Genomic DNA, 12,584 nt, shown 5'->3' with positions numbered 1-12,584 from the left:
AGAACTTTACTTAGCTAATTGTTTAGTAGTGTTATAGTATGTTTAGTGTTATCTTTGTTACTATGGATTTTTGGTTCAGACCGGGAATTATTTGGACACTCATAGTAGTACTTATAGATTTTCTAAGTTTAATCTATAGTTTAAGAATATTAAGTATAACCTAAGGTTTGATTAATATGACTGATATTAAGGATTATATTTATTATATTATAAGGTTTAGACATCAACCAATAGGATTTTAAGCACATGTTATGAATGGTGATTAAGGATTAAAGATTTTTGAGGATTTAATTTAATAAGGAGTAAAGTTTGAATGTTATAAGGTTAGTCAGCAGCTTTGAATACGTTAAGGGCTTAGTCAAGGCTGTTTACTCCATTCAAACTTAGCTAAAAATGTGTAATTTCGTGTTTAATTATTCAGCGTGTGCCGATATATCACAGCTATAGGGGGCGATATATCGCAGCACGTAAATACGGAAAACACGAAACGATGCACGGTCGCCTCGGGCATACTGGCCCAGGCGATATATCGCCTATAGGGGGCGATATATCGCCTCCTCCAGTATGTTTTCAAACGTTTTTGAATTCATTTCCTTTCAGCCATTCAAACTCCTTCAACAGTCCAGCATCTTTTGAACGAGTCTTCAGCCTCTGCTGAACGATTATTCAAATGATTTTCACCTAAAAGGCCATTATTTTTATTCAAGTAAAATCAAGATACTTTCATTCCCAAACTCTATAAATATGACCTAGTACCCAGCCATTATTCACCTTTTGCTCTAAGTTCAGAAGCTGCTAGTGTTAAGTGAGTGTGAGAGTGTAAACACCTGGTTTGGGAAAACTATAAGCTTAAACATCATAAGCTTATCAAACACTTTGGGAAGTGAGTTCTATAGTATTTCGGTGGAGGTGTAGATTGGTCTATCAAGTCTTTGAGGTAACCAAAACTCTAGTTCCTTTCTGTATTATGTTATTTTCTTTCTCATAGTCTTCTACTCAATCTCTAACCTTAATCTTCATTTTGGTTAGGGAATCTAAGTTCTTGAGCACATAAGTTTGGTAAGCGTGTTTCTCAAATGGTTTAGTCTTTCCATCTCTTTCATTTCATCTCCTTTCTTTAGACTCACTCTTTCTTATGGTTTTAGGAGTGTTCCAAAAAGTCCCAACTCAGTCCATTATATCCCGGTAACTTTGGTAAGGAAAATAGGCTAGAATCAATATGTTATGTGCTTATGTTATCTATATGTTTTATGTTATTAATGTGTTATGATATGTATGTATGTTTGTAGGCTTGGGCATATGACCCATATGACTAACAAGACCCCAAATGGATTATGGGCATATGACCTACTTAGCTAGTAGGACCCCACTAATTCCATGGGCATATGCTTGTTTAGTCTATGGGACCCCAAGTAATAATGGCCATTATAATAAGTGTATGTTATATGTATTATGTTAAGTCTTTATGTTTCTTATGAAATTATGTATATGACTATGTGTTAGATTTTCCTTGCTGGGCATTAGGCTCATTCCTTTCTGTTTTATGTGCAGGAAAATAAGCTTTAGAGGCGGTAAGATTCGTGACGCTTAGAGGATGTGTATCGATGGTGAATGGAGTCAAGGGGCCGAGCGTTATTCGATTCGAGGATGTAGTCTCATTTTATGTTTTTATGGTTTTATGTGTATTTTCCGCACCAATTATGTAATGTCTTTTATTTAAAATCATCTTTTGTTTTTAAAGACAATGGGATCCCATATCCTTATTAGAATTTTATTTATTTGTAAGTAACTCTTATTTTACAAGTTACTAAATAAAATTGTGGTATTTTCGTAAAAATGTAAGTTTATGTATAGTTTTGTTAATGGTCCAAATAGTCTAGATTAGTGGGTCATTACAGTTTTATTCTCTGGGCGTGGCCTCAAGGAGTAGGTTATCTGAAAGGGTTTCTGAACCTTGTAAAAATTCATTGTGTTCTTTATTATTTTGCATTGTCCTTTTGTTGTGTTTAGTCCTGTCGTAATAAGTTCGGATTCTGTCCCAACAGAACTGAAATTGTTTTAACATTTAATTACCATTCCGTACTTGAATTAATTTAATAATTACTAAAAATGGAATTTCATAAGGTGCTTGACAAAATGATTAAGAGAACAACACCAATGATTGACTAAGACTATCAACCATACTATATGAATATTGACTTTTCAATTGAGCATGGTAGATTCTATTTTTGTAAAATGTGGCGAGGAGCAGAATAAATTGTAGTTTCTAATCCTAGCTAATTATATATAAAGTAACATCCATTTTCCATGTTATATTACTTAATTTGGTATAGGATTGTTTTAAGGTTGTCTCATGATAAGTAATAATCAACTTTATTCTAACTATTTGTTATGACACGTATTATTATATATTTCTACCTACCATGATCCTCCTTCCTTAATCCAAATTCTATCGAATCCTTATTCGACGAAGAAAAAATCATTGTTTGGGCTCTTGCCTGTTAATTTAGAGGTGTCTTACAAGGCACATCATCAAATTTAAGTGGAGCACTAGTACGTATGTTTTAATTATCTATTTTTATCTAAATATGTATTTCCTTAGTAATAATTGCCCAAGCAATTGGAAACTGCGGTCTGGGTTGCCATAATTTTGACTGTGATGTGCAATATCCTCTTTCTAAGTTACATATAAGTTTAAGATGATGAAACAACTTAGGTTGCTTAAGATAACAGTCTAAAGTCTCCTAGTGAGGCTCTTGTGAAAAAGATGTTAAATCTAAAGCCAAGAAGTAGTCTACTTGCTACTTGCTACTTGCTAGAACTTTAATGGATAAATCCTATAATATATATGTTATCTATTATATTATTTGCTCTTGTGATTTATGCACGCTTAACTACATGTACGTTTTATGTGTGTGAAATTAGTGTAAATATTTTAATTAGATTTGTGAATAATGATGATAATCCAATGAAATATATTTAAATATTTTTATTTTAAAATTTATATTTAACTATTTAAATTTTAAAGTGATGTGGTTTACTTTTAAAGCCTTGAGACTTACATTTTAAAGAGACGTAATTTAAATTTTAAGCCTTGCGGTTTAAATTTTAAAGAGTAGTGATGTAAATTTTAAGCCTTGAGGTTCAAATTTTAAAGAATTTTGGTTTAAATTTTAATCCTTATGATTTATAGTTTAAAGAGTCGTGTTTTAGATTTTTAACCAAGTGGTTTACATTTTAAGTTTTATAGTTTACATTTTGAAGAGTTATAGTTAGATTTTAAGTCTTGATATTTATATTTTAAAAGATTATGATTTACATTTTAAGCTTTATGGTTTAAATTTTAAAGAGTTGTGGTTTATATTTTAAACATTGATGTTTACATTTTAAAGGGGCATAGTTTAAACTTTAAGCCTAGTGGTTTAAATTTTAAGCATTGTGGTTTATATTTTAAAGGATTATGATTTATATTTATATGATCGTAGTTTAGATTTTAAGCCTAGTGGCTTAACTTTTAAGCATTATGGTTTAAATTTAAAAAGTCATGATTTGAATTTAAAATAATAGTAGTTTAAATTTTAAGTCTTATGATTTAAATTAAGCCTTGTAGTTTAAATTTTAAATAGTTGTGGTTTAACTTTTAAGTCTTCGGGTTTAAATTTTAAGCGTTTTTGTTTAAATTTTAAAGAGAGGTAGTTTAAATTTTAAGTTTTTTGATTTAAATTTTAAAGAGTCATGGTTTATATTTTAAAGAGACGTGATTTAAATTTTAAGCCTTATGGTTTAAATTTAAAAGAGTCGTGGTTTAAATTTTAAACCTTGTGGTTTTAAATTTTAAGCCTTGTGGTTTGAATTTTAAAGACTAGTGGTTTAAATTTTAAAGAGTCGTGATTTATATTTTAAATGATAATTGTTTATATTTTATATAGTCGTGGTTTAAATTTTAAGGTTTGTAATTTAAATTTTAAAGAGTTGTGGTTTAAATTTTAATGCTTGTGGTTTAAATTTTAAAGAGTCGCGGTTTAACCTTGTGGTTTAAATTTTAAGCCTAGTGGTTTAAATTTTAAAGAGTCATAATTTAAATTTTAATTCTTTTGCTTTATAATTTAAAGGGTCGTGTTTTAGAATTTTAGTCTAGTAGTTTACATTTTAAGCTTTGTGGTTAACATTTTGAAGAATTTTGGTTTAGATTCTAAGCATCAAGGTTAAACTTTTAAAGGGTCGTGGTTTAAATTTTATGTCTTGATGTTTATATTTTAAAAGATTGTGGTTTACATTTTAAGTTTTGTGTTTTAAATTTTAAAGAGTTGTTGTTTACATTTTAAGTCTTGATGCTTACATTTTAAAGAATAATTTTTCATAGATTGAATACAATCCTATAAATATAGTTGTCACACACATATATATGACAACATAAAAGTTTCAGTTTTGCAATAACAATTTTAGTTTCTACGAGTTATTTTAACAAACACTTAGAAGACATTTCAAAACTAGTACTATTTGAGCCTAGTATGAATTGTTACGAGCCTATAATTCTTTTTTAGACATTTCAACAAACAATTAGAATGTATTTCCAATTTAAATATAATATGACACATAATACACACTACAACAATATTTAAAACTATGTGCTCAAATAAAGGTAATTTGAGAAGTCTCATAATAATAATAGATAAAGTTTAACTAAATATATTTAGTGTCTAATTTTAATTAACTACTCCTAAAATGGGTAATTATCAACTTTTCTCATGTCAAATAAAAGGAAAAAAAATAGAGGAAAATATTTTCCACAAATTTGATAAGAGAATTTTTTTGATATTTTTCTTTTGTATATATTTACAATTATTGTAAAATTTAAAAAATTATACTACATTTAAGTTTTAATTTTTCTAGAAAAAGAATTCGTAATTAATTGATTCAATCCAAACATGAGAAAATTGACTTATTTGGATTTCATTTTTTTCCTCTTAAAATCCAAGGTTTAAACAAGGCATAAATGGTGTGGCACACATATTTTTAGTCATGTTATCTTAGATGTGTTGGATATTTGAATGGAAAAACCAAATTGAGTTTTTTCGTTATTGGTAAATAAGAGTTTATGCCTCTCCTTTGTTGCCTATATATAGAGTCTTGGGTCTCTTAGTTTTAAACACACCAAAACATATTCATATATATAATTTTGTCTTCCTTTAAAGATTAAAGATATATATAATTTCTCAATATTGTTTTACTCTTTAGAGTTCTTAGATTTGTTCTAGTGTGATAGAGTTTGGGTATATTTGGTTCGGCGAAGTAATTGAGTTACTTGTCGTTCACCGTTGTATCCTGGGAGATAGACGTCGAAACCTCGTAGAGGCGGCGAATTTGTTTTAAGGAAACTGTATGTTACACAGGCCTCGACTTTTAATTTTGTTCTTTATAATTATTGTGTAAATTAATTATAATTTCTATTTATATTATAGTTATATATATATTATAAGTTATTTATAATTATAATATTGTTTTATATATATATATTATAAGTTATTTATAATTATAATTATAATATTATATTGTTATATATATTATAAGTTATTTATAATTATAATATTATGTTGTTATATATATTATATTATTTATAATTATAATATAGTTATATATATTATAAGTTATTTATATTTATAATATTTATGTATCTTTAATTTAGTAGATATAAATATTGTATTTATCATATTGCGTTTATTCAAGTATTATATACGATATGTTTTTCTTACAATCTTAAAACAGATTATTGTTTAAATATAATATTTGAATATATCTTAGTGATATTTCTATATCTATATATAGAAAGATATTGTTATTGCGAAAAGTTCGTTTGAACTTAAATTTCACTAGAGAAGTTCTGGGAACTGAATATTTTCAAAGAAACTAGACTGCTGAGGCAGGGGCTAGACCCTTCTTCTAGTGTTCTTTGGAAATTATCTAGTAGAGATATTTGAGGCTGGATAAATACTTAATAGAAATATTCTACGAGAGGCTAGACCACGAATGGTTGGGTTTTTAACCCTTCCAGGCTAACCTAAGAATTTTCTTTAAGTTTAAATCTAATAAATCTATCAGCCATGGTGTCTGAGATAAACCTAGTCAATTCCAACCCAATGGAGTGGTGGATTGATACTAGTGCCACTCGGCATGTATGCTCAGACAAGAGTCTGTTCAAATCTTTTGAACAGGTAGATAATGGCGAGAAGATTTTCATGGAAAATTCTGCCACATCTAAAATTGCGGGTCAAGGAAGTGTGATCCTAAAAATGACTTCTGGAAATGAGCTGACTCTGAACAACGTACTGTACGTACCAGAGATCCGGAAAAACCTAGTGTCTGGTTCACTGTTGAATAAACACGGATTCCGAATTGAATTTGAGTCAAACAAAGTTGTTCCGTCCAAAAGTGGAATGTATGTGGGAAGTGGTTATGTAACTGATGGGTTGTTTAAACTCAGTATAATGGTTGTTAAACCAATTATCAATAAAATTAATAACTCTTCTACTTACTTGCTTGAGTCTTCCAATGTTTGGCATGGTAGACGAGGACATGTTAATTATGATACTCTACGAAGATTAATTAACTTGAATCACATACCAAAATTCCACATTGATTCAAATCATAAGTATGAAACCTGTGTTGAGGCAAAACTAACAAGGTCTTCCTTCAAAACGATTGAAAGGAATAATGAACCCCTAAATTTAATCCATAGCGATGTATGTGATTTAAAATTTGTTCAAACAAGGGGAGGCAATAAGTATTTTATTACTTTTGTCGATGATAGCACGCAATATTGGTATGTGTATTTGTTGAAAAGCAAAGACGAGGCTATAGATAAATTTGTTCTCTATAAGACCGAAGTTGAGAATCAACTTAACAAAAAGATTAAGGTGTTGAGAAGTGATCGAGGTGGTGAGTATGAATCACCATTTCGTGAATTCTGTGCAAAAAATGGAATCATCCATGAAACCACTGCACCTTATTCACCTCAGCAAAATGGTGTTGCTGAACGGAAAAATCGTACATTGAAAGAGATGATGAATGCGATGTTGATTAGTTCTGGATTGCCGCAGAACATGTGGGGAGAAGCTATCTTATCAGCTAATTATCTTTTAAATAAGATACCCAAAAAGAAAGAAGATAAGACCCCTTATGAGTTATGGAAAGGAACGAAACCTTCCTTCAAATACTTAAGAGTGTGGGGGTGTCTTGCCAAAGTGGCTGTACCTTTACCAAAAATGGTAAAAACAGGTCCAAAAACTATTGATTGCATTTTCATTGGTTATGCACATAATAGTAGCGCGTATCGGTTTTTGGTGTATGAGTCTAAAATATCTTACATACACAAAAACACGATAATGGAATCCAGAAATGCGTCGTTCTTTGAACACGTATTTCCTCTTAGATCAAAAGAGGATTCAAGTTCGTTGAAACGAACACATGAGACTATTGCTGAAAATAGTCAGGATCAAAGTCAAGAATGTGAGGATGAACCTAGACGCAGCAAAAGAATTAGAACAGAAAAATCTTTTGGTCCAGATTTTCTGACCTATTTGCTAGAAGGTGAACCTCAAAGCTTTGATGAAGCTGTGAACTCCACTAAAGGCTCTTTATGGAAAGATGCTATTAATAGTGAGATTGAATCCATACTTAAAAATCACACCTGGGAGTTAGTAGATCTTCCTCCAGGATGTAAGCCTTTAGGGGCCAAATGGATTTTCAAAAGGAAAATGAAATCTGATGGTTCAATTGATAAGTATAAGGCACGACTTGTAATTAAAGGTTATAAGCAGCGTGAAGGCCTTGATTACTTTGACACTTATTCTCCTGTGACGAGAATAAATTCCATTAGGATGGTACTTGCTATTGCTGCGCTACGCAATCTTGAAGTACATCAAATGGATGTGAAAACTGCTTTTCTAAATGGGGATTTAAATGAAGAAATTTATATGGAACAACCCGATGGGTTTTCCTCCCCAGGTCAAGAAAGAAAAGTATGTAAATTGGTGAAATCTTTATATGGTTTAAAGCAAGCACCAAAAAAATGGCATGAGAAATTTGACCAAACTATGTTGGCAAATGGCTTCAAAATCAATGAATGCGATAAATGTATTTATTTTAAAGAAACAGATAATGACTATGTCATTTTGTGTCATTACGTAGATGACATACTCATTGTTGGAAGCAGTGATAAGATGATCAAATCTATCAAGAGTATGTTGAACTCGAAATTTGACATGAAAGATATGGGTCTAGCAGATGTCATTTTGGGGATTCAAATCTCAAGGACATATGATAAGATCATTCTAAGTCAGTCACATTATGTGGACACAATTCTTGAGAAATTCAACAAAGAAGATTCTGGTGTATCCAGAACCCCTATAGACTCAAGTCAACATTTGTTCAAGAACAAAGGGGAGAGTGTTTCTCAGGTAGAGTACTCTAGAATTATTGGAAGTCTAATGTACTTAATGAGTTGTACAAGACCTGATATAGCCTACGCAGTTAGTAAACTGAGTAGATACACGAGTAATCCAAGGCCTGACCACTGGAAAGGAATAATAAGAGTACTTAGGTACTTACGATTTACTCGTAGCTATGTGCTGCACTATACTAAATATCCAGCAGTACTTGAAGGGTATTGTGATGCTAATTGGATATCTGATATGAAAGACTCAAAGTCTACGAGTGGATATGTGTTTACACTCGGTGGTGTAGTTGTATCATGGAAATCTTCTAAACAAATGGTAATAGCTAGATCCACGATGGAATTTGAGTTTATTGCCTTAGACAAGTGTGGCGAAGAAGTTGAATGGCTTCGTCAATTTTTAGAAGATATTCCAAAATGGCCTAAACCAGTGCCAGCTATTGGCATACATTGCGATAGTCAATCTGCAATTGGTAGGGCGCATAATAATATGTATAATGGTAAGTCTAGACATATACGTCGTAGACACAATACCATTAGACAACTACTCTCAACTAGAGTTATCTCTATTGACTATGTGAAGTCAAAGGATAATATTGTGGATCCACTAACCAAAGGGTTAAATAGAGAGTTGGTTGAAAAATCATCGAGGGGAATGGGTGTAAAGCCCATGAATGAATAAAGTCAATACAGTAGACACCCCACCTAGTTGACTGGAGATCCCAAGATCTAGGTTCAAAGGGACAACTAAAACTGTAAAGACTATGTTGGATCACTGTGGGGGTTATCCTCATTATCCATTCCTATGATGAAATAGTGATAACCATAAGGAAAAGGTTAAGCTATGCTTTTAATGATTTCTTATGCGTCGAAATGTCGAGCAGAGTAATACGGGTTACTCTTAATTAAGAAAATCACCTATGTGAGAGAGAAGATGGGCCGCTTCTATAGGGATTGAATAAGGGCTCAATTCCTAGAATATCTCTTGCAGAACCAGGGAAATGTTCAGGGCCAAAACGAACATAATCTTGAGAACCAGTATATGTTAGGAAGATTCCTGTGTGTGGTATATCATCGTTTACACGAACGGCAGAACAGTTCAAAGACATCGCGTCTACTGATCAACCAGTAAAGTAAATATACTTACACAAGGGAAGGTTCAAAGGGTAACACCTACCTATCCTATGCGGGTTTCTAACGTTGAACTCTATCACCTAGGTCTAAACCATCTGTTGGTTATTCTTGAGTCAGTTTTTCCATTCATGTGGGGGATTGTTGGATATTTGAATGGAAAAACCAAATTGGGTTTTGTCCCACATTGGTAAATAAGAGTTTATGCCTCTCCTTTGTTGCCTATATATAGAGTCTTGGGTCTCTTAGTTTTAAACACACCAAAACATATTCATATATATAATTTTGTCTTCCTTTGAAGATTCAAGATATATATAATTTCTCAATATTGTTTTACTCTTTAGAGTTCTTAGATTTGTTCTAGTGTGATAGAGTTTGGGTATATTTGGTTCGGCGAAGTAATTGAGTTACTTGTCGTTCACCGTTGTATCCTGGGAGATAGACGTCGAAACCTCGTAGAGGCGGCGAATTTGTTTTAAGGAAACTGTATGTTACACAGGCCTCGACTTTTAATTTTGTTCTTTACAATTATTGTGTAAATTAATTATAATTGCTATTTATATTATAGTTATATATATTTTAAGTTATTTATAATTATAATATTGTTATATATATATTATAAGTTATTTATAATTATAATATTATATTGTTATATATATATATTATAAGTTATTTATAATTATAATATTATGTTGTTATAATATTATAAGTTATTTATATTATATTATTTATAATTATAATATAGTTATATATATTATAAATTATTTATTTTTATAATATTTATGTATCTTTAATTTAGTAGATATAAATATTGTATTTATCATATTGCATTTATTCAAGTATTATATACGATATGTTTTTCTTACAAGATGTTATTCGATTGTTAGATTGTTAGATACAGATGGTAGTGGTTCTTGTCATGCCATTTCAAAATGGTGTGGTTCATGCATTAGCACTCTCTATTACCAGTTTGATAGGAGAGTATATTTAGATAGATTACTGTAATAAGGAATATACTAGTTTTTTTTAAGAAAAAACTAAAACTAAATTCGAGTTTTCTTTAACTTGGACTTTATTTTATCAAACTAATTTTATTGAATATTGATATGGGGACCATTGGTGCCCAATGCCCCTTATACATATGTAGAATGTCATATTAAATTGTACCAATTACTATATTTATAGTAATACTTGTTTAAAGATTTGAATTTTTTTAATTTTAATATATTTAAAATAATTTTTTAAATAAAAATAATTATCTTCTCTTTCACTTTTTTATCTTAGGTTTAAATTAATTAAAATATATTATTAATCATTTTTTTTTTAAAATATTAGACTATTTTGTCATAAAAATAAATTAAAGACATTTAACTCAAAAATATCCAAAAACAAGTATAATATTTGGTGACACTGAAAAGTAGTGTTAAAAAAATTTTATTTATTTTTTTTTAAAGGAAAGTTACATTAAAACCAGAAAATAGGAACGAAACCCCCAGAAAACAAGAAACATTACAAAGAACAAATCAACTCAGCCTTATAGACTGAAAACAACTCGCTGGGTACACACCCAACTGAACAAGCAGTCACTCCCTTCCAGGAAGTGGTTTTTGCTAAGCCATGAGCAAGGCAATTAGCCTCTCTCCCCACAAAACTAATCTCTTTGCAACCCGACTTCTCCACCAGGTTCTTAATATCTGTGATAACTCCTTCAAGCTCATTACAGAAAACCAAAGGCCTGTTTGACAAGGAGACAGCACTGGAACAATCTGACTCCACAGAGAAACTTTTAAGCCCCATTTGCCAACCCAGACAGAGCCCTTCACGGACTGCCACAAGCTCCGCCCCAAGCGCCGACAAGGGCTGGTTTTGGCAAGAAACTTGACCCCCAACAAAGGATCCCCTGTCATCTCTCACCACGGCAGCTGAAATCCACGATCTCCCTTCCTCCAAACATCCAGCATCAACATTAATTTTAACCGAACCAGGCGGAGGAGGTTCCCATTTCACCCTAGTCCGATCCAACTTTCCCCCATCTTTCTTTCCGTTTTGCACCACAGATTTGCCCCAAAAATTATAGCACCACTCCACCAAAGCTTCGGGCTTAGGCTCCACCTCTCCCCTAATAGTTTTGTTTCTAATGTACCAAATCTGCCAAGATATAATAGCGAACAGTTCAAAATCATCTCTTTTAAGAACATTCCTCAAATTGTTAAGGACAAGACACGAGTCTTCATCTTTAATCTGTTTGATATGCTTCCAAAAAATAGTTTTTTTCCAAAATTTAATGCTTGCTCTGCACCTCCAAATGGCATGGAAGCCATTTTCTGATTCCCCCATTGTACACCTTGGACACTCCTTAGATTGACAAATTTTCCTGCAAAAAAGAGAAACGTTAGTGGGCAGCCAAGAGTGGCTTAATTTCCATAAAAAGTGTTTGATTTTGTTTGGAACTCTCAACTCCCAAATTGTTTTCCAAAGTGCCTCGGTATTTCTTGTTTATGAAAACTCAGGAAAATCTTGCAAGCTCATGGCAACATGGTAACCACTACGAACGCTGTACTCCTCGTTTTTTGAATAATGCCACATAAATTTATCCATCAGGTTAGTCTCAGAGCACGGTAACCCCAGAATCAAGTTTGCGTCCTCCTCATTAAAAAGACACCTCACCATCACTTCATCCCAAAGGCCATTTTCTTTTTTAAGGTCAATTACTTTTAGATCATTAGGAAGGAATGGTTTATCAAAAATCTTAAACGATCTCGGTCTTGGAAGCCAAGGATCATTCAAAATGCTCACATTATTTTTGTCGCCAATCCTCCATCTCGAGCCCGATTTAATAATATCTTTCCCCCACACTAAGCTTCTCCAAACACAAGAACTTTTTGCCCCACATTTTGCCTCAAGGAAAGGAGAGTTTGGAAAATAACACTCCTTTAATATTCTCGCACAGAGCGAATCCGGATTTCTCAAAAACCTCCAACACTGCTTAGCAAGCATCGCT

The 12,584-nt window shown here is 31.7% G+C and overlaps 1 protein-coding gene across 1 annotated transcript; it reads right to left on the bottom strand.

Moving 5' to 3' along the window:
• Positions 1-11,092: 11,092 nt before the first annotated feature.
• On the bottom strand, positions 11,093-11,920 carry LOC133832064 (uncharacterized). The gene has a single exon (XM_062262454.1). It carries the CDS (start codon positions 11,918-11,920, stop codon positions 11,093-11,095), a length of 828 nt encoding a protein of 275 aa, XP_062118438.1.
• Positions 11,921-12,584: the final 664 nt, after the last annotated feature.

This window comes from Humulus lupulus, chromosome 4 (assembly GCF_963169125.1).
Source record: "Humulus lupulus chromosome 4, drHumLupu1.1, whole genome shotgun sequence".
NCBI classification, from domain to species: Eukaryota; Viridiplantae; Streptophyta; class Magnoliopsida; order Rosales; family Cannabaceae; genus Humulus; species Humulus lupulus.
The sequence above is the reverse complement of the archived record's forward strand: the minus strand, read 5'-3'. Positions and strand labels throughout refer to the sequence as shown.

Bases quoted from the DNA above. Each gene is read 5' to 3' on its own strand.
- LOC133832064 (XM_062262454.1), bottom strand. From the start codon at position 11,920: ATGGGGGAATCAGAAAATGGCTTCCATGCCATTTGGAGGTGCAGAGCA.